At 57.1% G+C, this 20,169-nt stretch overlaps 1 protein-coding gene across 1 annotated transcript; it reads left to right on the top strand.

Moving 5' to 3' along the window:
• Nucleotides 1-207: 207 nt before the first annotated feature.
• Nucleotides 208-12,709, top strand: EFNB1 (ephrin B1). The gene is made up of 5 exons (XM_081042200.1): nucleotides 208-1,126; nucleotides 9,359-9,636; nucleotides 10,371-10,463; nucleotides 10,675-10,803; nucleotides 10,915-12,709. The coding sequence occupies exons 1-5, from the start codon at nucleotides 999-1,001 to the stop codon at nucleotides 11,325-11,327; spliced, it is 1,041 nt and encodes a 346-aa protein (XP_080898326.1). The 5' UTR covers nucleotides 208-998; the 3' UTR covers nucleotides 11,328-12,709.
• The last annotated feature ends 7,460 nt before the right edge of the window (nucleotides 12,710-20,169 follow it).

Raw genomic sequence — 20,169 nt, 5'->3', positions numbered from 1 at the left:
GTGAGCGCTCTGGGAACAGGACTAGGCGGGACCCACCCCTAACCGCACGAGCCGCACATTCAGATTGGTGCCATCGAGAGCGCGGCGTCCTTAAGAGCTCCCTGAAACCCCGCCCCCTTCCTGTTCTGGGGGCGTGGTACAGGGCAAGGACCCCGTGACGGAGCTTGCTATTGGCTAAGAGCAGTAGGGTTGGCCTTGCGTTCGCCTGAGCAGGGGAGTAGACAGCTCAGCGGCGGCGGAGGGAGTCTATGCGCGCTGAACAGCAGTGGGAGGTGTGTGAGGCTCGCAGTGGCCGCAGACCCTCGGGCGCAATCGCCGAGAGCTAGGACGCGGGGACGGGGCTGCCGGGCCACCCGGCCAAGACTTCAGAGGCGCAAACTGATGGGACTGGTTCGCTCGGCCGCTTCTCCCCGCTCTTCTAAGTACGCTGAGCGGGGGCCGCGCTGAAGTGGAAGCTGTCGGGGGGCGCGCAGCCCGGAGTCCCAGTGTGGCCTGGAAGAACGGAACCCGTGCCAGGGCGACCCAGGCGGGAGCCCCCGGACCGTGCTCAGGTTTTAGGGAGATTCCGACTTCTTCCGAGGGGCGCCGATCCTGGGACGGTCGAGGCGTCGGGGCGGCCACCGAGTCCCCAGCGGGGAGACCCCGTCGCGTAAAGGGCGCGCAGTCCCCAACAGTCTCGGGGAGCAAAGAGGAATCCGGCAGGAGCACCCGGGGGCGCAGAGCCCCCGTCGCGCCCGGTGCGGCGGAAAGGCCAAGGGAGCGAGCCCTCGGAGGCCGCAGCCCATGCCGGGGTTGGGGGCGGCTGCCCAGTGAGTCCTCCTGGCCGGCCGGGAGGAGAAGAGCGACTCAGAAGCCGGCGGGAGGGGAGCACTTCAAGGCCGGCGGTCGCGGAGGATGGGCGCTTGAGCGGCTCGGAGCGCAGCGCGGCACGGGAAGACGAGGAGAGCTTTGCTGAGGAGGCGCCAGGGGATCCCGAACTGCAGCCTGCCCTCGGGAAGATGGCCCGGCCTGGGCAGCGTTGGCTCGGCAAGTGGCTTGTGGCGGTGGTCGTGTTGGCGCTGTGCCGGCTTGCCACGCCGCTGGCCAAGAACCTGGAGCCGGTGTCCTGGAGCTCCCTCAACCCCAAGTGAGTAACTTACCCGCTTAGGTCCTTGGGGGTGGGAGGTACTCCTTCGGGGTGAGGCCGCGAGTCCCCGAGTGCGAGTGGGGCGGTGTTCGGAAGAGGAGCGGCACCCCATTTTGTCGCTGGCTTTTTCGAGTGTTTTCCTCGGGCGGGCGGGCGGGGCAGGGTGCGGCGGGGTGGGGTGGGGGCACTAGGCTGGGTTGTGACCCCGCGGCTTGCCGGCCCTCTCCTTCGCGTCCCAGATCAAGTAGAGCTAGATGGTCGCGCTAGGCGGAGCTGGGAGTCCGGGCGCTCGGGAGCGCACCCGAGAGCTGGCTGGGGGGAGGACGCAGCCCCTTCTGGGGCCCCTGGGAACGTGGCGGTTTTCGCCCAGAGCCTCTTGAGGGGCGAGCTTGACCTCGGCGGGGGGTGAGGCCGGAACACGGGTTCCTCATTTGTTTAGCTTTGAAGGGACCGCGGCGCGGGACCCCGCGTTTGGAGCGGGTAGCAGCGCCCGTGTCCCCATTCGGGCTTCCCCCATTTTCATTTCTCTTTCTTCCTGTTTGCTTCCCTAGCTTTTCGCTTTGGCGTTTCTTCTAGCCCCCCTTTTCTCCCTGCCGGGCCTTGGAAGGGCGGGCGCTGCTCCCAGCTCACAAAGGCGGCGGGTGGAGAGGGGCGGAGTGGGAGAGGGGTCTGTGGAAGGGAGATTCGATCCAGCGCCCGTCGGGGGTCCTATGGAGCCGGCGGCAGAGATTCGAGGGCGCCAGGGCGGAGAGTGGCGGCCTAGCCGCGGAGGGAGGTGGGTGGGGAGTGGAGGATTCCTGCCCAGGCATTCCGTTGGCCCTCACACTATGTCCCTTAGATTGGGGAGCTGTGCTTAGCTTTCCCCAAGGGGTTAGGGAGGCAGCTATGTAGAGGAGATCCTTCCCCTTCACCCCCGCCCTCCCCGACCCCAGCAACTCACACACCTTTCAGGGCGGTGGCTCACTGCTTTCTGGGCTGTTAGTGGGAAGTCGCTGGGGCTGTGTGACCTCTGGACCCTTTTCTCTTTTGACATCCAGGACTCGGGTTGGATCCCAGGGTCAAAATTGTCCTTCCTTCTTGTTTTCTGGAGGTCCCAGCAGTGTGCAGACACCCCACTTAGTGGGAAACGGGGGGATTTGGCCTGCTCTGTCTGCTCTCGGAGTCCAGTATCTGGAATCTCTTCCTGTCCACTCTCCTGGGCTCCCCGCTAACTTCCCAGGGACAGTGCACCTCTCCGCCCTGGAATGGGAGAAGGCGGCTTCTTTAGTTCTCTTCTCCTTGGGTTAGGGTAGGGTCCTATTTACTGCTTGGTGGGGGTGGCTAAACCAGGGTCGGGATAGAGGGCTCCGCTTCCGTACAAGGAAGGGGATTGGCAAGAATTTCTCCCCGACCCAGAAGCCAAACTGGGTGCAGTGCTCTTCTAACAGCAGACTCAAACTGGTCTGGGGGCCCTGGGCTGCTCAGCCCACGGGGGGAAGGTTGTGAAGTGCCTAGTTCCCCCGTGACAGTGGAGGCTGGAAATGCTCCCTCTTGAGCCAGGATAGCTGAAAGCCGCCTGGGGTAGCCCATCATAGGGGCTCATGGGAGTGACCTAATTGCTCTCTCGGGTCTCTAACCAGAGATAGCATGCAGCTCCACAGCTGGAACGGAGCCGTCCTGCAGAGTTGGGGGGTGGGGGCAGTTGGGAGAAACAAGATCTCTCTGAGCTTCCCCCCTTTTGTTTTTTGAGCGTTTAGTGCTCTGGAGCAGGATGCATGATTTTTAGGTCTGACCACCCCCCACCTCAGCCTCCACTTCAAGCTGAGGGCAGGCAACCTCTGCTAGGGGGTGATGGCCAAGGACTCAATAGGACCTGCACAAATTCCATCCCATAACTGAACAGATCCTGGGAATTACTGAGGACGGGTCCTGGTGCTACTGCACGGTCCTCCCCCCCCCGCACCCCAGTTCCATCCACTCTCAGGGGTCTGGAGAGCAGCCGCGGGGCTGGGGGGGGTGGCAGGACGGTAGGAGGGAGGCACTGCCCTCTGCTCCCCTGGGGCTCTGGGGCTGCCTCTGCCACTGCACTCAACCCTCAGGATGCCACAGCCTTTCCAATAAACAGTCTCTGTCGGGCTCCCTCTTTGCCTCCCTCTCAGGTCCCTGTCGCTTGGCTCTGTCGCCCTCTGAACCAGGCTCAGCTCCCCTCTCCAGCCAGGCTCGCCTGCTCTGTCTCACACTCCCTCTCACTCTCACTCACTCTCTGCCTCTTTTTCTCAAGTCCTTTTGTCTCTCGCACATGCCCGTGCTCTCCCTCACAGGCTCATTTTCTCTCTTCCCTCCCCTCTTCCTCCCGGCTTTTGGTCTCTCTCCTCAGCCCTGTCAGGAGCTGGCAACCCCCCTCCCCAATCTCCCAGCGCTTATAAACCCTGCTTAATTGCTTCCTCCTTGGGAAAAAAAATCAAAATAAAGAAGTGCCGGGGCTGGGGGTATGTTTCCAGGTTCCGGGGCACACCCCAGCCCCACCGGGAGCGGGCTGCTGGGAGGGCCAGCCCAAGATTCCCAGCCTGTTCCCCAACTGGTGCTGGGGCCTCCCGGTGCGTTGGTCCCCGGGTGCAAGAGCGTCTGCCTCCTTGGCCCCTCTTGTCAGCTTTGTCAGACGAGTGCAGGGCGGGGAGCGGGCTTCGGTCCCACTGGAGGATGGGAGGAAGCAGAGTGCCTGCAGGCTTGGGTCCGGAGACGTGAGGGAAGGCCCCAGGCCACCCCCTCCCCCAGCCTCTTCCCCTCACACTTGAGCCCTCAGCCAAGCCCAGCTGCTGCAGTTCAGTCTCTCAGTCCTGTCCTGACCCCTTCTTGCCCCCCACTCAGGTTCCCCCACCTCCAGGGGCTGGGGGTGTGCCTGAGATCACATTACACCTTCCCTACAAGGGGGTGGGGGTGGGGGCTTCAGCGTGGCGTCCAGGACCCTTGCCTGCATCCAGCATGGGTGGGGGCAGCTGCAGACCCCAACCCAGGCTTGCCTGCCACAAGCCAAAGTGTTGTCCCCAGCCCCCTCACAGCTGTTCCAGCTCACAGTCCTGGGGAGGCCAGCTCAGGGGGCCCCTTTCCGGGGCGGTTAGGGACCTGACCTCTTCCACTCTGGCTGATTGGCCACAGGTGGGGGCCTGAGAGTGATGGGAACCCAGCAGCTCCTAGAGTTCCCCGTTCCTATCTCTCACCCCCATCGCAGGCAGCCAAGCCAGGGCAAGAAGGGCCTGTGAGGCTGGGGTGGAGGGTAAATCAAGGCTTCCCTTTCTCCCTTTAGGCTCTCCACTGCCTCATAGCTCAGTGGATGATGATGGGCAGGCCCTGGGTACCACTGTGCACCATGGTCTTTTGCCGTTGGGACTGGAAAGGGTGGGCCAGCCAGGAGGCTACTGGTTGCCATGGGAACACCAGGTTTGGGAGAGGGTCCACCCTGTGATTATTAGGGGTGTTGAGGCCGGGGGATCCTCACCAGCCACATTACATTTGGGGTTCCTTGCCCTGTGCCCCACAGCAGCCCCTCCTGGCTGTGTTGGTATGGTAGTCGTTTCGGGTGGGGGTGCCAGCAGCCAGCACTGGAAGCTTCTTTCTTCTAAACGGTACTGTGCTTGGTGTGCTAACAGTCAGGCAGCGCCTTGCTACTCACAAAGCGACCTCATGTGTGAACTCACTGGACGTTCCCAACAGCCCTGGCAAGGTTGGAATCGTCCTGTTTCCCAGATGAAGCAGTGACCTGTCTACAGGCAGTCAGCCCATGCGGGGAGAGCTGTGTTGTGCCCTTTTGTCCCGCCAGCAATCCTGCTGCCTCAGAGTCTAGGAGACACAGGAATTCAAGGTGGCCTGTGGGAAGAGGTGCTGGCTCCCTGCCCCTGGGTTCCCCTCTCACCTCACAGGTGTGCCTGCATCTGTCCTTGTGACTCAGGCCCTGCCTGCCTGGGATGAGCAGTGCTGACTTCCTACCTGTGAGGCAGCCTGCTCGCTACCTGGTACTGTCCCTGCCGACCTTCGTCTCTGGGCCAGCGAGGTCCCTCTCGGGGACCCCACAGAAAGCAGACAATGAGGACGGGAGTGTTATAGCCCTGGTGGGTCCTAGCATTGGCCAGATGTCACAGACGGGAGGACCTAGTCCAGTGTAGGTGGGAAGGGTGACTTCCTCTTGGACTCTCCTGGCTTCCCTGCCTCCAACACTGCTGTGTGTGTGCCAGGACCCAGCTGCTGTTCCTGCCCACCCACGCCTGGGCGGGCACTGCTGGGACACGCCAGGCCTGCTCCTGCTGCCTCCGGGGCTGGGTGGAGCTGGGGCAGTGAAAGAGGAGCCTTTAATTTGGGGACTCCCCACCCTTGGTGGGATGAGAGCAGACTTGAGCTCTGGCTTAGGGTCTATCCTCCACTGGTCCAGCCACCGTGGGGGTGCAGACACAGTGGTGCTGGGCTCACCCAATCAAGGCTGTAGCTAGAGTCTTCTACCAACTTGGGACTAGCGTGGCCTGGGACCAGGGTCTCCGTTCGGCCACTCCGACAACAAGTTCCTAGAGTTTGAAGGAAGTGTGAAAAGAAAGGAAGTGTAGACCTGGTCAAATGTGGCCAGTCTCTGGGCATGACTTCCAGACTGCAGGCTCTCCCCACTGGAGATTGTGCATGTATGGGTGGAGAGGGGCTCAGCTGGACGAAGAAGCAGGGGGCAATTGAATTCTGACTAGTTCAGGGCCCTGGAGGCTACTGCCCCAGATCCTCAGGCTTGTCCTATCCCAGGATTCTTTGTAGCAGTCATGGTGGTACTTCTAAGCTCAGTGGGAAGGCTGAGGGAGAGACTCGGCTAGGGTGCATGGAAAAGGCAGGCCCCAAGGCAGGAGCTGGACTGCTCAGGCTGCCTCCCCTGAGTCTTTTGACTCCCTGGGGTGGCTTGCTGGGGTCCCCGGGCAATACCAGGCTAAGGAGAGAAGGCCTCAGAGGTTACCATGACGACCTGCTTCAGGCTTCCTGCTGGGCCATGTCAATCCCCTTAGTTTCCAGAAAAGGGCTTTGTCTGGGGGTGACCCCAGGCAGGAAAGCTTGCCTTGATAATGGGGGCAGTATTATTTTTTGAAAAGTGGGGGATCTAGAGTTTAAGTTGGGGGCAATCTCTTCCTCCGACTCGCCTGCCACTATCTTAACCTGGTGAATGCATCCCCCTGTATGACTAGTGTTGTACCTGGCTTCGTGGCCTCCCTCTCACTGGCTGCAGACCCACCCCTCGTGGCCCCTTGCCACTTTCTTGGGCTTCTTACAGGCCAAGAAGCAGTTTTTCCAGTGGAGGTGAAGGCACTGGGAAGGCGCCATTATGGGGGTCAGGGTCAAGGAAGGCAGGCCTCGGCAGGCTCCTCTCTCTTCTGACTTTAGGGGAAGGTGAGTTTCCCTCTGCCAGCTGCTATGCAAATGAACTGATGAATATTTATTTGTGTGTTCACTGAGGTTGATGAGTCTGAGGGGTGGTGGGGGAAATAGTTCTCTCCTTCCCCCACCCCCACCCGCCATGTAGACCTCTGTTTCCTCCATGTCTCTGGGTTCCAGGTAGAACCCCAAGTAGCTTGAAGCCCTGTGTTCCAGTTCCAGGGCTCCAGAGCCTGAGTAGCAGTGGGAGACTGTGCTCAGGGCAGAAGGACACCCTGGTGAGTAAGCCAGGGCCAGGTGGTTAGAAATCTGAGCTGGCCTATACCCCCTTGTATGCCCTCCATGTGTCTGCTGTCACCTCCAGAGACGGTCTTGTTGAGGTGCAGCTGTACAAAGACTTAGGTCACATTAGACCACGACGGGTTAACATCCTGGGTGAGTTTAGGGTCCTTGGGTTGGCTCTAAGCACCTATCTTCAATGGAAACATCCATCTGATTACTCATTCCCTCACACGAGGAGCCTGGATCCAGTGGCTCATGAAGCTTCCTTCTGGTTCTAAGATGTTAGAAGTTGTCTAATTCTATGATCTGGATGGGCCCAGTGTGAGGATTGGAAGATGGAAAATGCCTTGGAATTATACAGGCTTTGCTGAAACTTCTGGGCTTTTTATGGTACATGGGGTGGGTGCATTGCCTCTTAGATGTTCATGTGGGCCTCCATCCTATGTCTGCTTCCTTTCCAGCCCTCTGGGGTGTGGTCAAGTTAGGTACCAAAGGATCTCACTGTGGCTGTTAACCTCTTGCACAGTTGGGTGATAAGCCCCAGCTTTGGGGAATCTTACTCGACATGAAGAGAGGGCTGCCTTTCCTCATGTCCTTCCTTTATTTGGTCTAGTTCCCCCACTTGCCTCCTTCGGGGCTGTCCTTTCCCTCCCTTGGATGAGGACACTGAACTCCCAGTAGGCCCTCGTACCTAGTAGTTCCCACTGTGGCATAGACCCTCCAGAAGTGAAGTCACGCTCTTCCACTCTCGGCTTTGTTCTCTTGAAGCACTGTCTTCAGCCCTTCATTGTCCTTCTTGCTACAAGGTCTGTCCCCAGTGGGAGGAAACCCACAGCACGGGTTGTGACCCTCGAGGCCTTTCAGCCTGGCCCTGGCTGAGCTTATCCACCTCTTCTGCATCTACCAATTGCCAGGCCAGTCACTGGCCTGGAATTTGTGGCCCAGCCACTGCTGTCCACTCTTGCTGTGTGTTGTCTTCTTATTCCTCACCCAGGACCCACTTTCATCCCACTCTTTCTGTTGAGCCATCTCTGGCCATTCTGTCACATGAACTGCTTCCTCTCACTGCCTCCAGGCCTTGCTGTTTGAAACATGCTCCTGCGCATAACCTACAGCTAGCCTGGTGCTGTCTATTGCTAGAGCGTGGACCACGCACTGTTCTGACCCACACCAGGCAGATGGGGCCGCATCTTTTCTTCCTATTTCCGAGACTGGGCTCATGCGTACTTGGTATCGGTATCTGGTCTCCTGCCTCTTGGCAGACTACATAATTTCTAAGCAGGAATCAAACATGTTGAGTGCCTACTGTGTGCTAGGTGTTCTGCATGTGCCACTGCGTCTCCCCTATACATGCAGGGGTGGGAAGGGCTCTTATCACCCCCCAGTTTATACGGGAGGAAGTGGAAGCTCAGGGAGACCAGGCAGCTCATCCAAGGTCATAGACCTAGTAAGGGCCCTGTGTGATTCCAAAGTCTTTCTGCTTTCTGCTACATGGTACTGCCTTGCTCCCAGCTCCAGCCCTTCCAGGCTCAGATGTGGTTGGCCAAGAGAGCACCACTTGCTTACTGTGTGCCTAGGCAAGGACACAGTGATATGAATAGATGGCCTTGGGCAGCTGCCCTCCACCTGCTCTTCCGCAGTGCCTGGCCTTTTCGCATGGAAGACAACCCCAGCTCAGAAGGCATTTGTCCATCTCTTCTCATGAGCTGGAGCAGAGGCAGTGTGGCGGTAGGGGGATTAGAACACAGATGAGGGAGGTTTCTGGGGTACTATGTTATATGATCTATTGTCTCTGCTTTGGCCCCTTCTCCCCCCTCTGTTCTTAAGAGTAAGACTGGTCAGCCTTGGGGATTCAGGCTGTTGCATGGAGGAGCTGAGATAGGTCCCGGTAGGACACCGGACAGTGGGAGAAGAGAGTGGGGAGAGCTGTGTGGAGCGGCAGCTGGCCAGAGACTGTGCCTATTACTCCTGGGCTCTAGGTGATGCTTGTCCCTATCTCCCCCCTATGTCTGAGATTAGCAGGGATCGGGGAGAAGGCCTGTGTCCCAGGCAGGTTGAGCTCCCCTAGCTATTGGCTGGGAGCTGCGGAGGTGGTGGCTAAGGCATGTGTGGGCTTGTGTGTATGTGTCCGCGCGTGCGCGCATACATGCATGTGTGCAGAGGAGGTGGTAGCAGTGGCCGTGAAGGAATGTGAATGTGATGGCGGTGGGAGGAGGACAGGGCTTCCACCTCCAGGCAGCACAGGCCTGACACCTTGGTACCCAGCCCATTGCCGCCACGTCAGCCCCCTGCGGAAATGCCACATTAGGACAAAGGGCTCCCCCAGCTAGGCAGTGCCCCACCCTGCTGAGCAGTCAAAGCCTGGCAGCCTTGCCCAGGGGCCACCCCTTCCACACCCTGCTGGCAGTGTGCTTCTCTCTCCCCACCCCCAACTCAAAGATAGAGGAAGGACAGAATTCCTGTTTTTGCCATCTCCACTCTGGAGGCCCAGCCCGGCCCTCATTGTCTGCTCCCCTGGCTCCGGGCATGGCCTGGGATCCCAGCTCCAAGGCTGACCCTCACTTCCCTTCTGGGCAGGTTCCTGAGTGGGAAGGGCCTGGTCATCTACCCAAAGATTGGAGACAAGCTGGACATCATCTGTCCCCGAGCAGAAGCAGGGCGGCCCTACGAGTACTACAAGCTGTACCTGGTGCGGCCTGAGCAGGCAGCTGCGTGCAGCACTGTGCTTGACCCCAACGTGCTGGTCACCTGCAATAGGCCTGAGCAGGAAATCCGCTTCACCATCAAGTTCCAGGAGTTCAGCCCCAACTACATGGGCCTGGAGTTCAAGAAGCACCACGATTACTACATTACCTGTGAGTCCCTGCCTGTCACGTGCTTGTCTCCTAGCCTGTAGCTGAGGCGGCGGCTTCGAAGCACTGCAAGGAGACCACACACAGCCAAGGCCCTGCCTGATCCACTCCCCTCCCAGCCTGGCCTTGCAGTTCTGCCCTGACATTCACCGGGGGCCTGCCGCCAGCTTGCCTTGGCTCTGGGAGTTGGGTGGGAGAGGATCCCAATGTGTGATGCTCCCTCTCTTTATTTTCTTTGCCCACCTAAGATCTAATCTTGGGGACGGCAGTTAGCAGAGACCTTTGGGATCAGCCAGCTGTTCGGCCTTTGTCTTCCTGGGACTCTGTGGCCCCAAGAGGGGAAGGGGCTTCTGGGCCTGCATCACACAGGGAGTCAGTGAGAGGATTGGGACTCCAAGCCAGTTCTCCTGACCCCCTAGTCTAGGATTCTTTCTAGTCTCTGTAGGTTCTGATTGTTCTGCCTCTGAGCAACATCGCCCAATGAGAAGACACATGTGATGTCCACTCAGAAAGAAGGGCCAGGGCCTGGTCATGACAGAGAGAAGTGGCACCTTTGGGGGAGGGGCTAGTTGCTGGCCATGCTGGCTACTCTGTTCCCCTGGAAAGGAGAGAAGTAGGTGGGGGCTGCTTGCCACTCCCTGCCTCCCAGTTTTGTCCTGATGAGCTAAGGCAGCACTAGGGGTTCTGGGTAATGTGGGAAGGCCTTTCCCTCTGACTGCTCTGGCCTCTTGCTGCAGCTACATCCAATGGGAGCCTGGAGGGACTGGAGAATCGGGAGGGAGGTGTGTGCCGCACGCGCACCATGAAGATTGTCATGAAGGTCGGGCAAGGTGAGTGCCCAGCCTGAGGGCGCCCCCAGTTAGGCCTTTCAACAGATGTCCCTGACTGGGTGTGGGTGTATTGGGAGCAGGGGAGGGGGCGACAGGGTTACAGTATCTCTATATCAGCCCGGAATATAAGCCATTCTTGGCCCAGACTAGATGACTGAGGCACCGATGCTGGTGGGGTCCCTCCCCCTCACCTGTCGTCTCCCACACGCAGACCCCAATGCTGTGACACCTGAACAGCTAACTACCAGCCGGCCCAGCAAGGAGGCAGACAATACTATCAAGATGGCTACACAGGCCCCTGGCGGTCGGGGCTCTCTGGGTGACTCTGACGGCAAGCATGGTGAGTGTATGGGGCTTCTGTCTGAAAAAAGGCGGGACGGGGCCCAGCCTGAGATCCGCCATGTGTCCCTGAGAACCCTGGCTGACTATTCCTTCCGTCTCCCTTCCCCAGAGACTGTAAACCAGGAAGAGAAGAGTGGCCCAGGTGGGAGCGGAGGCAGCAGTGGGGACCCTGACAGCTTCTTCAACTCTAAGGTGGCATTGTTCGCGGCTGTTGGTGCTGGCTGTGTCATCTTCCTGCTTATCATCATCTTCCTGACGGTTCTGCTACTAAAGCTGCGAAAGCGGCACCGGAAGCACACACAGCAGCGGGCACCCGCCCTCTCACTCAGTACCCTGGCCAGTCCCAAGGGGGGCAGTGGTACAGCGGGCACCGAGCCCAGCGACATCATCATCCCCTTACGGACTACAGAGAATAACTACTGCCCCCACTATGAGAAGGTGAGTGGGGACTACGGGCACCCTGTCTACATCGTCCAGGAGATGCCACCCCAGAGCCCAGCGAACATCTACTACAAGGTCTGAGAGCCCGGCGCGGCCTCGGGCCTGACGGACATCGGCCGGGACCGCACCTCTCCTTTCTCCCCACGCCCCTCCCCTTGCCAGTTGTGCCCACCTTTGTATTTAGTTTTGTAGTTTCTTGGCTTTTATAATCCCCCTTTTGCCCTGCCCCTGGGCTTCGTAGGGGGTGCTTGTGCCCCCAGCCCCCATGCTCTTGTGCCTTCCCCCTCTGGCCAGGCCTCTGGGCTCTGTGGGGGCGCCCCTTCTTGGAGGGCAGGGTTGGACGCTGATGGACAGTGGGCAGGGAGGTGTCGCCCTGGCCCTGCCCCCCGTGTCTCCTTCTCCCTTCCCAGGACTGCTTGTCCGCTATCATCACTGTTTTTAATGTTTTTGTGTTCATTTTTTAGCTGTCCACTCATTTTCATCTGTTTTTTGAAGAAAAATTGAAAAGGCAGCCCCTCCCCAGGCTTTCTGAGCCTGGCTGAGCCCAGTGTAAGGGGCTGGGGGCAGGATGCAGCCAGCCGGGAAGCATAGGATGGCATTTCTTTTATAAATTCCTTGGTATTTGGCAGAGGGGAGGGCAGGCCTGGGTTGTTCTTGCCCATGAGGGAAGACAAGAGTGCCATTGGGCAAGGTGTCTCACCCTCCCCTCCTGACCCTCCTGCTACAGAGCTGACCTTGGCAATGGGGTAGTGGCTGCCACCCTTCCACAAAAAAAAAAAAAAAACCCTTCCTTCTGGGATTCTTGGGCATCTCCTGCCTCCCTCACTCTCACGGTAATTAACGTCTTAATTGGCTGTTGCCTGGGGAACAGGAGAGCTGCTGCAGGCAGATGACCTCATGGGGGGTGGAGGGAGGTAAGTGCCCAGGTGGCTATTTGCCCTGCAGAGCTGGGAGTTCCCCCCTCCCCCTCCACCCTGTTCTCTCCTCACCTTTGGCCCCCTTTGGCCTGGTGGGGAGACAGAGGCCCAGGGCAGAGACCTAAGCGGGTATAAGGCCAGGTGGCCTCCTTCTCTTCTGGGCTCCAGCACAGGTGGGTGCCCCACTACCCAGCTCTCGCTACCCCCCCAGTCTTGGGCTGGGGCCTGTAAAGAGGAAGAGGCCGTGCACTTTGACCCCGGCTCCTTGCCAGCACGGCTGCTAACAGACTGCCACTTGAGTGTGCCTTGCAGGCGCTCCCACAGTGGCCATGGAAGGAGCTGGGCCTTACACCATCCACCTTCACGCTGCCGCCTGGCCAGCTGCCTACCCCAGTGCCAGGTGGAAGAGGGAAGCAGAACAGCCAGCCCTTCCAGGTGGCAGTCGGAAGGGTTTTTTGTTTTTGTTTCTGTTGCCATTTGTGTAAATACTAGTCTTTTTTGGAAAAAAAATAATGTAAAGATGTTTTGTATAAACTCTGAATTATTTTCTTGTTGCTTTTTTCTTAGAAAAAAATGAGAACTAAAAAAAAAAAAAAATTAACCACAAGGAGAAATGGGTGTAAAATGGTGTCGTGATGTTGGGTAGTGAAGTGTGAGTGTATGAGTGAGGGTGTGAGAGTGTGTGTGTGTGTGTGTGTGTGTGTGTGTGTGTGTGTGTGAGAGAGAGAGAGAGAGAGAGAGAGAGAGACAGAGAGAGAGAGATTTCCTGTGCCCCAAACACAGTGAGCCGGGCAGGTATAGGAAGAGGGTGGCGGTCCTAATGCAGCAAGGTGTTTCAAGTGCCCTATGCCCCTCCTGCTCTCCTGCCAAGTTTCTCTGTCCTCTTGTTCTACTGGAGCCTGCAACCACTCCCCCCTCTCCATCCTGACACCTCTGTAGCATAGGTCATGGGCATCTGCCTGGTCTGGCAGTAGACTAAAGTAGACAGGGTGAATGGGGCGGGGGGAGGTTCCCATGGGGACCTGGGCGTGCCCACGGTACTGCCACCTGGCTGGGACTAGATCTGGGACCTGCTAGCAGGCTCAGCCCTGCCCTGTCTTGGGACGCCCGGAGGTGGATAGAAATAACTTCCTAAGAGCTCGCTGTCAGCTGCAGCCCTGTGGGTCCTGGGGTCGTTGCAGACTGCCCAGTTCACTTCTTACCCAGAAGAATCTTCCATCTCCTGTCTTCAGAGACCTCACCATGGCATACTTGGGGGCTCTGGCTGGCAGCTGAAGTCCCCGAGCTAGAGCAGCCCCAAGCACCGGGTCTCCCTCCCACAGACTGGTGCTCTGAGAGTGTGGTGAGGGCCGCGAAGAGTGTCTGGCCTCAGTTGCACAGCAGAGGTGCAGACTGGCAGGGTCTGGGCCTTCCCGTTCCAGCCTGGAACAGCCTGCAGGTCTTGTGCGGGGGGCCTCCCTGTGGAGACGGCTAAGGCAGATGTCAGGAGAGGAGGACAAGTGAGATCCCATCCGCTAAAAATGGGTAAGAAGGCACTGGAGGAAAGGAGGAGGAGGAAGGAAGGGGAGGGTTAGTGGTCCAGAGCAGGAAGCCCCAAGGAGCTAGCCAAGGAGCAGGCTGGGCTGTGAACAGTGGAAGCGCTGGGAGAGCCAGGGACCTGCAGGGCGGGGCGGGCATGGGGGAGGCTGGGGTGCTCCGGGAGCCAGCCGGGGCAGAGGCTGTTTATTTGGTTTCTCATTAACCAAAGGAAGTGCCTGGATCAGATGGGGCCTGTGTTGCTTGACTGCCTGCCCAGAGTGGGGCCCGGCCTGGGCCCAGGGTCTCCAGCCAGGGCTGCTTCAGGCCACACTGATGTCTCTAACTGATGTGGGGCCTGACCCGGCTTGGGTGAGCCCTTCCCACACTTCTCCATCGGAGTGTCCTTGGGTGGTCCCCAGCCCAGCCCGGGATACCAGCAGCCTTCACCCTCCTGGTGGTGCTGGTGGGGGATGGAGTTCCCGGGGGCCCTGGGGAGTGGTTGTGGGGCTGTGGAGTCGTGTGTGGCAGTCTCTCCAAAAGGCCAGGCTGGAGACCGGCTGTCCCCACTGGCCCTGGCCTGGGTGCCATGGCTGGTTCTGGTGACAGCCCAGTGCCCGTGCCGTGCTGGCCACACAGTGGTGCTCAGTCACCCCTGTGGCATAATGCCCTTCACCTGGACAGTCCCTACCCTTTTTAAAAATTGTTTAACATATTATCTGATTGAGTTGCCCAAGCTACCCCCAAGACGGTGGAAGGTGGGCAATTATTTGCCTCACATTTGAGATGAGGAAACAGACCCTACAAGCAACAGCCAGCAAGTTGCCCAGGAACACACATGAAGTGAATGGGAGCACTAGCATTCAAGGCCAAGCTCAGAAGTTCCTTGAGGGTGATTCTCCTTCGGCCCAACCCCCTGCTCGTTGCCCTGTGTTGGGTGAGACTGAGCAAGCATGCTTCCTCAGGCATCTTGAAGAATAGGAGCCCTCCCCCATTCCCTTCCCATCTGTGTGGCTCAGGGAGGGAGCAAGCTTAGCTAGCTGGAGGCAGGAGGTGTGACCCTCCTGTGCTAGGGCCCCAGAGCGGCCCCACCCTCGGCTCTCCTTCCTGGTGAGTCAGGCACAGACGATGCTTCCCAGGTGAGGGTGGGGCTGAGCTGGACAGGTGCTAACCAGGCCTCAGTTTCCCTGAAGGAATAGGCCTTGTGGAGCTGGAAGGCCAAGACTCTTGTCACTCATGACACTGGCCCATTTAAGCTCCCAGGAGGCTTCCCTGAGGCACCAGAGACGTGGCTGGCCTGGTACCTTCCAGGCAGGGGCATGAAGGTGGGCCAAAGAACCCAAGGAGAAAGACCCAGGCCCGACTGGGACCATCCTACATTGGGCCCTGCTGAGCAAGCAGCCCTTTGGCCACCTGGCATCAATCACTGTCGGAAATCCGGCCTGCCTGCCTGCCTGGCCTCCTGTCCTGCCCGGGCACGTCACAGCCCCACTGACACCCCAGCTGAGTCAGCCCCAGCCTGCCTGGGGACCCTCCTGGCCCATCTGCTGCTGGCCTCCCATACAGCTGGCCATTGGATCTGGGGGGCTGGGGCCCCAGCTGGTGCTTGTTAGGTTGGCTCCCCCTTTGGGAGGCTGCTGAGGGGGAGACCAGCCCCCACCCAACACAGGGGTCACAGAGCCCAAACTGAAAGCAATTTAAGGGCACGGGGGAGACAGTAATTATAGGTTCTGTTTCCAATGGTTAATTATCCAGCTGGCAAAGGGAAAGGAAAGAGGGAAAGCTGGGGGTGGGGGGAATAAGGAATGTGTGAAGGGATATGGAGGGCGGGAGAATTTGCAAGGGGCCCTTTGATACAGGAGAAAGAGCCCCCAGCTGTGCTATAGGGCAGGAGGCTTTGGACCTGTCCCAGCTCTAACACGGCTCTCTTTTTGACCAGGGGCAGGCAAGTCCCTGCCTCTTTGGGCCTCAATTTCCCTGTTTGGGTAACGAGGAGTGAGATTAGATGTCTTCATTTATTCAGAAAATACTTACTGGGTACCAAGTATATGCCAGTCAGTGCTCTGGGTAGTGGGGACAGTGACGGACAGGATAGACAAGGTCCTGTTCTCAGGGACCTCACATTCTAGAAAGACCTTTAAATGTGTTGCTAGGTCTTGGGAATGTGAGGGGCAGATGGAGGATACACAGATTAAAATCTTGGGTTCTAAACTTAGCCTTTCATTCATTCATTCATCCATCTGCTTTTTAAACAAATGCTGACCACCTAGCATGTAGTAAGCACCAATAAATTATAGCTTCCATTTCTCTGGTGAGGATACCCTTCTTGCTTTGAGAGTGGTCCCCAAGGCCTGGCTATTCCCTCATCACTGACTAAAGTTAGCCTTTTGCAAAATTCCGAAACCTCTTCATCAGAAGTTATCCTGAATCCCCAATGGCAGCCCATCTCCCCAGCCTTCAGCCTCCATCCTCCAACCCAGGTACCTGGGCTGGGGTGGGCAAATTTATCCAGGATAAGTACTTCCCAAAGGTAGAGCCAAAGAGCTGTGTGTCCCTCAGGCCTTGCCTACCATTGAAGGCCCATGACCTGGTCTCTCCCAGTCTTCCCAGAGGCAGTGGGTGAGGAGCTGACTTCTCAGAGATGAGCTTCCGCCTTTCTCTGGCCAGAGCCCTAGGAAGAGGTTCCAGGTGGCTCCCTTGGTTCCAGAGTCCCAGGGGAAGCCAGGAGATCCTGGAGTCCGCCCTGCAGCATGGACTCCATGTTGGCTGGATTCTGCTGGGCAGAGCCGTTGCTGTCACGGGACTGGTTGGTGACCTCTCTGGCTACCCTCATGCCTGTTCAGTAGAACCTGAGAGGTGAGAGGCCAGGAAATGGTAGACTTAGGACTTTCCTGAGAGCTCTTTTCCAGAGCAAACCCCTCATGGGGAAACTGAGGCCCAGACACTGGAAAACACTTACTCAAGGACAGACTGGGAGTGCTGGCAGGGCCAGGCTTCAGAACTACTGTTTCCCCGAAAATAAGACCTAGGCGGACAATCAGCTCTAATGCATCTTTTGGAGCAAAAATTAATATAAGATCCGGTCTTATTTTACTGTAATATAAGACCCGGTCTTATATAATATAACATAAGACCGGGTCTTATATTAATTTTTGCTCCAAAAGATGCATGACAGCTGACCGTGCGGCTAGGTCTTATTTTCGGGGAAACCCGGTAGCTACCTTGCCTCACAGGCCACAGCTGTTTTACACACTGTTGCTTTGTTCTCCCAGAATCCCCAGGAGTTTGTGTGTGTGAGTGAACCAAACAAACCTATATATACACAGTATTTATATTGACAAACTATGTAAGTTTACACAAGGCAATTACCAAAACGACACATTATAACTCTGAGGAAAACATGGTCTTGGGACGTTCGTTTCGGCCTGGTCGGAGCAGACCTTAAAATTCACTAACAGTTGGCCCGCCTCTCTGGTGGCACCTCACACATGGGTACAACGGTTTTGAGGCTTCTATAGGGGCCAGAATCGGGCATCTGGAGGCTGAGCAGGGCGTTAGAGGTCATGCGGTTCACCCTGCCGCAGGAGCCCAGTGTGGCAGTCCAGCGTCCTGCGCACACCTCCAGGGCTGTCCTCCCTCCCATTCCCCCCCAGACAGCCAGGCCTTGCTGGCCAGCCTCTTAGCTGTCCTTGCCCTGTCTTCAGCCCCCTGCACACACTAATAGCCATGGCAGTAACATGCTTTCACATGCAAATTGCTATGGAATTCTCAGCCCCTGCCGGTGCCCCAGCCCCCAAGGCCTCCCCCTGGGCAGATTCAGAGAAGAGAATGGAATCTTTCAAGCTGTTAGGGCGTTTAGAGACCTTCTAGTCCAGCCCCCTTGTTGGATGGATGGGAAAACTGAGGCCCAAAGAGGGGAAGAAGGAACTGCCCACAGTCACAGAGAGAGTTCCTTGGGACTGGCCCTCACCCAGGTTTTCTGACTTCCAGCCCATTGCCTCTTCAAGCCACCACAGCTTCCCAATTCCCCTGCCCCACCCCCATCCAGGGTTGTTTACTATGGACTCTGGGACCCCCTCCCTTTGGCACTGCCGCTTGTCCCAGGCACCCCTCAGCGGGGCCTGGGAGTGTGGAATCCACAGAAGAAAAGGCCAGAGGTGGCCATGCCTTAGGGGCACTTCCCAGGGAAGGCGGCCATTCTCTTTTGAAACAGGCGACAGGCAGGATTTACTCACTTCTCTCAGTGGACCAGTCCCCAACCCCCTGATCCGGGCCAAACCACTCTGGCCCTCACAGCAGGCCTGCCAGGCCATGCCAAGCCTTGTCCTGGGCCCTGGCCCCACCAGATCTTCCCCGCTTTGTGTATCACAACTCTGCTGGGATTGCCACCAGCAAAGCCTGGGCCTTAGGAGGCCCGGAGAACCCAGGTCCCAGTCGGGTATGGAAAAATCTCCCTTCCCTTCAGTTCAGATCGAAATTTTCTGAAACGAACTTTACGAGGAAGCAAAAATAAACACCAAAGGGGAAAAGGAACCAGTTTACGGAGCACAGGTGTCTACTCCTAGCTCAGCCAAGGCCTTGCCACAGATGGGCCCAAGCTAGAAACTTCTGGGTTATGTTTCAGTTTTTCCTCTGAAACAGCTCTTGACCAACCCCAACACCAGCACCCTGATTCAAGCTGCTTTCATCTCCTGCCTGGTTCCCCTACTTCCACCATGTCCCCCATCTCTTGCAAAACGGCAGCCAACGCGATCTTTCCTCAAGTCAGTCCTGGTCTTGTCAATCTCTGTGTACCCTTTCCAATTTGTCAATCTCCCCTCAAGTCCTCAGCATATCTGTCAGGGCACTGGGTGATCTGGCCCCGCCCATCCCTTAAGCTGCACACCTCTTCCCCTCCATAGCACACTCAGCTTACACCCCAACAACACAAACCTACCCACAGAGCTTAGCACAGAGGCGATGTCAATAAACCTTTGCAACGCTTGTCAAATTGAATGGGCATGGCTCAGCTGGGACAGTCACCTCAGGGTCCTGCTCCTGCCCTCCAGGTGCTTACATTACTGTCCAGCCAATCTGGAGAGTCAACGTCTTATTATATTACCTGACAATAAGGGGAGAGAGTGAGGTTGGGCCCAGCGCCTGCCCCCTTGATGTCAGTCCTGTGGCTTCAGACGCCATCTTCTGTGGTAGTTAAGAACCCAGACTCTGGAGTCAGGCTTTCCTACTGTCTAGCTATGAATTCTCGAGCAAGTTACTTAAACCCCTCTGTGCCTGTTTTTTGCTCCATAAGACAGGGCTGAGAGTAGCAGCCATCTCATGAGACTGCAGTCAGGAGTAAGGAAATGCACACATGACAAGCCCTGAGGGCAGTGTCCTGTCATTTACTAGCCTTTGAATCCAGAGGCAGCCTTTGGTTCCTGTCATCCAGCCGTAGGCAGCCAAGACCACTCAGCAACTAGAGAGGCTTTGGCCTCACCCTCAGCCTGGGTCGCTATGGTCCCAACGAGAATCCGGTAGTGGTGGGCTGCAAGCTCCTCTGGCCTCAGCCCCAGGGCTTGGCCGTTGGGCGCTTGGCTCCTGAAGACACAAGGGGAGCAACCCGCAGTCCACTGTGCCCCCACAGGAGCTTCGAGTCATTTGAGGCCGGACTCTACCACTAATACTTGAATAAGTCATCTCTTTAGGCCGGGGTTTCTTCTGCATCTGTTTGGAATGGAATGATATAAAGCCAAAGTGCTTTATAAAAAGCCAGTGTATATTGATGTAAGGAGCCACCACTGCCCTTCAGAACAGGTGTTCCTTCGGCAGTGAACCTGGCGCTCAGTAAAGAGTTGATGAATACTTGAATAGTAGATATTCTGTGTGAGTGTCTCTGCCACACAGAACCTCTGCCTGTCCCAGCCAGACTCCAGGAGCCAGAGGTCCAGTGCCGAAGCAAGGACACTCACCCTGGCAGTGAGTGGTCTCGAGTGCTTCTGGGAGTCAACTGTTAGCCTGAACCTGTGATCCAGAGATGGTTTTGTTCGCGTCTTCAGCCGGTCACTGGAGCTTCCAGGTACCGTAGGAAAGATGCTGCTGCAGTAAATGGCTTGTTTCTATTCTTGTTAGGCTGCTGAAGTTTAAGGTGGTGTATCGTTTCCAGAGGCCACTTAGATCATAATATATATCAAAAGCCCACAAAGGTGCAGACCTTCTGACCTAGCAATTTCAATGCAGATGAAGATCCTGTTTAAGGGATTTTTATCACGTTATAAAAAAATTGGAGAAAACCTCAAAAACCACTTTCTCTGCAAAATTTTCACAATGTATACACACACACACACACACACACACACACACACACACTAGTAACTATGAAAATGTGTTGAGGTAGCATACATGAACTATCATCTCCTTTGAGAAAACTTCCCGGTTCTCCTGAGCTCTGCATTTTTCTGTAGAATCTAGTATGTTGGATGACAATGACCAAGCTCTTCACTGATCAGTAACTC

The sequence above is a fragment of the Rhinolophus hipposideros genome (assembly GCF_964194185.1).
Source record: "Rhinolophus hipposideros genome assembly, chromosome: X".
NCBI classification, from domain to species: domain Eukaryota; kingdom Metazoa; phylum Chordata; class Mammalia; order Chiroptera; family Rhinolophidae; genus Rhinolophus; species Rhinolophus hipposideros.
This window is presented reverse-complemented; position numbering and strand designations above follow the sequence as displayed.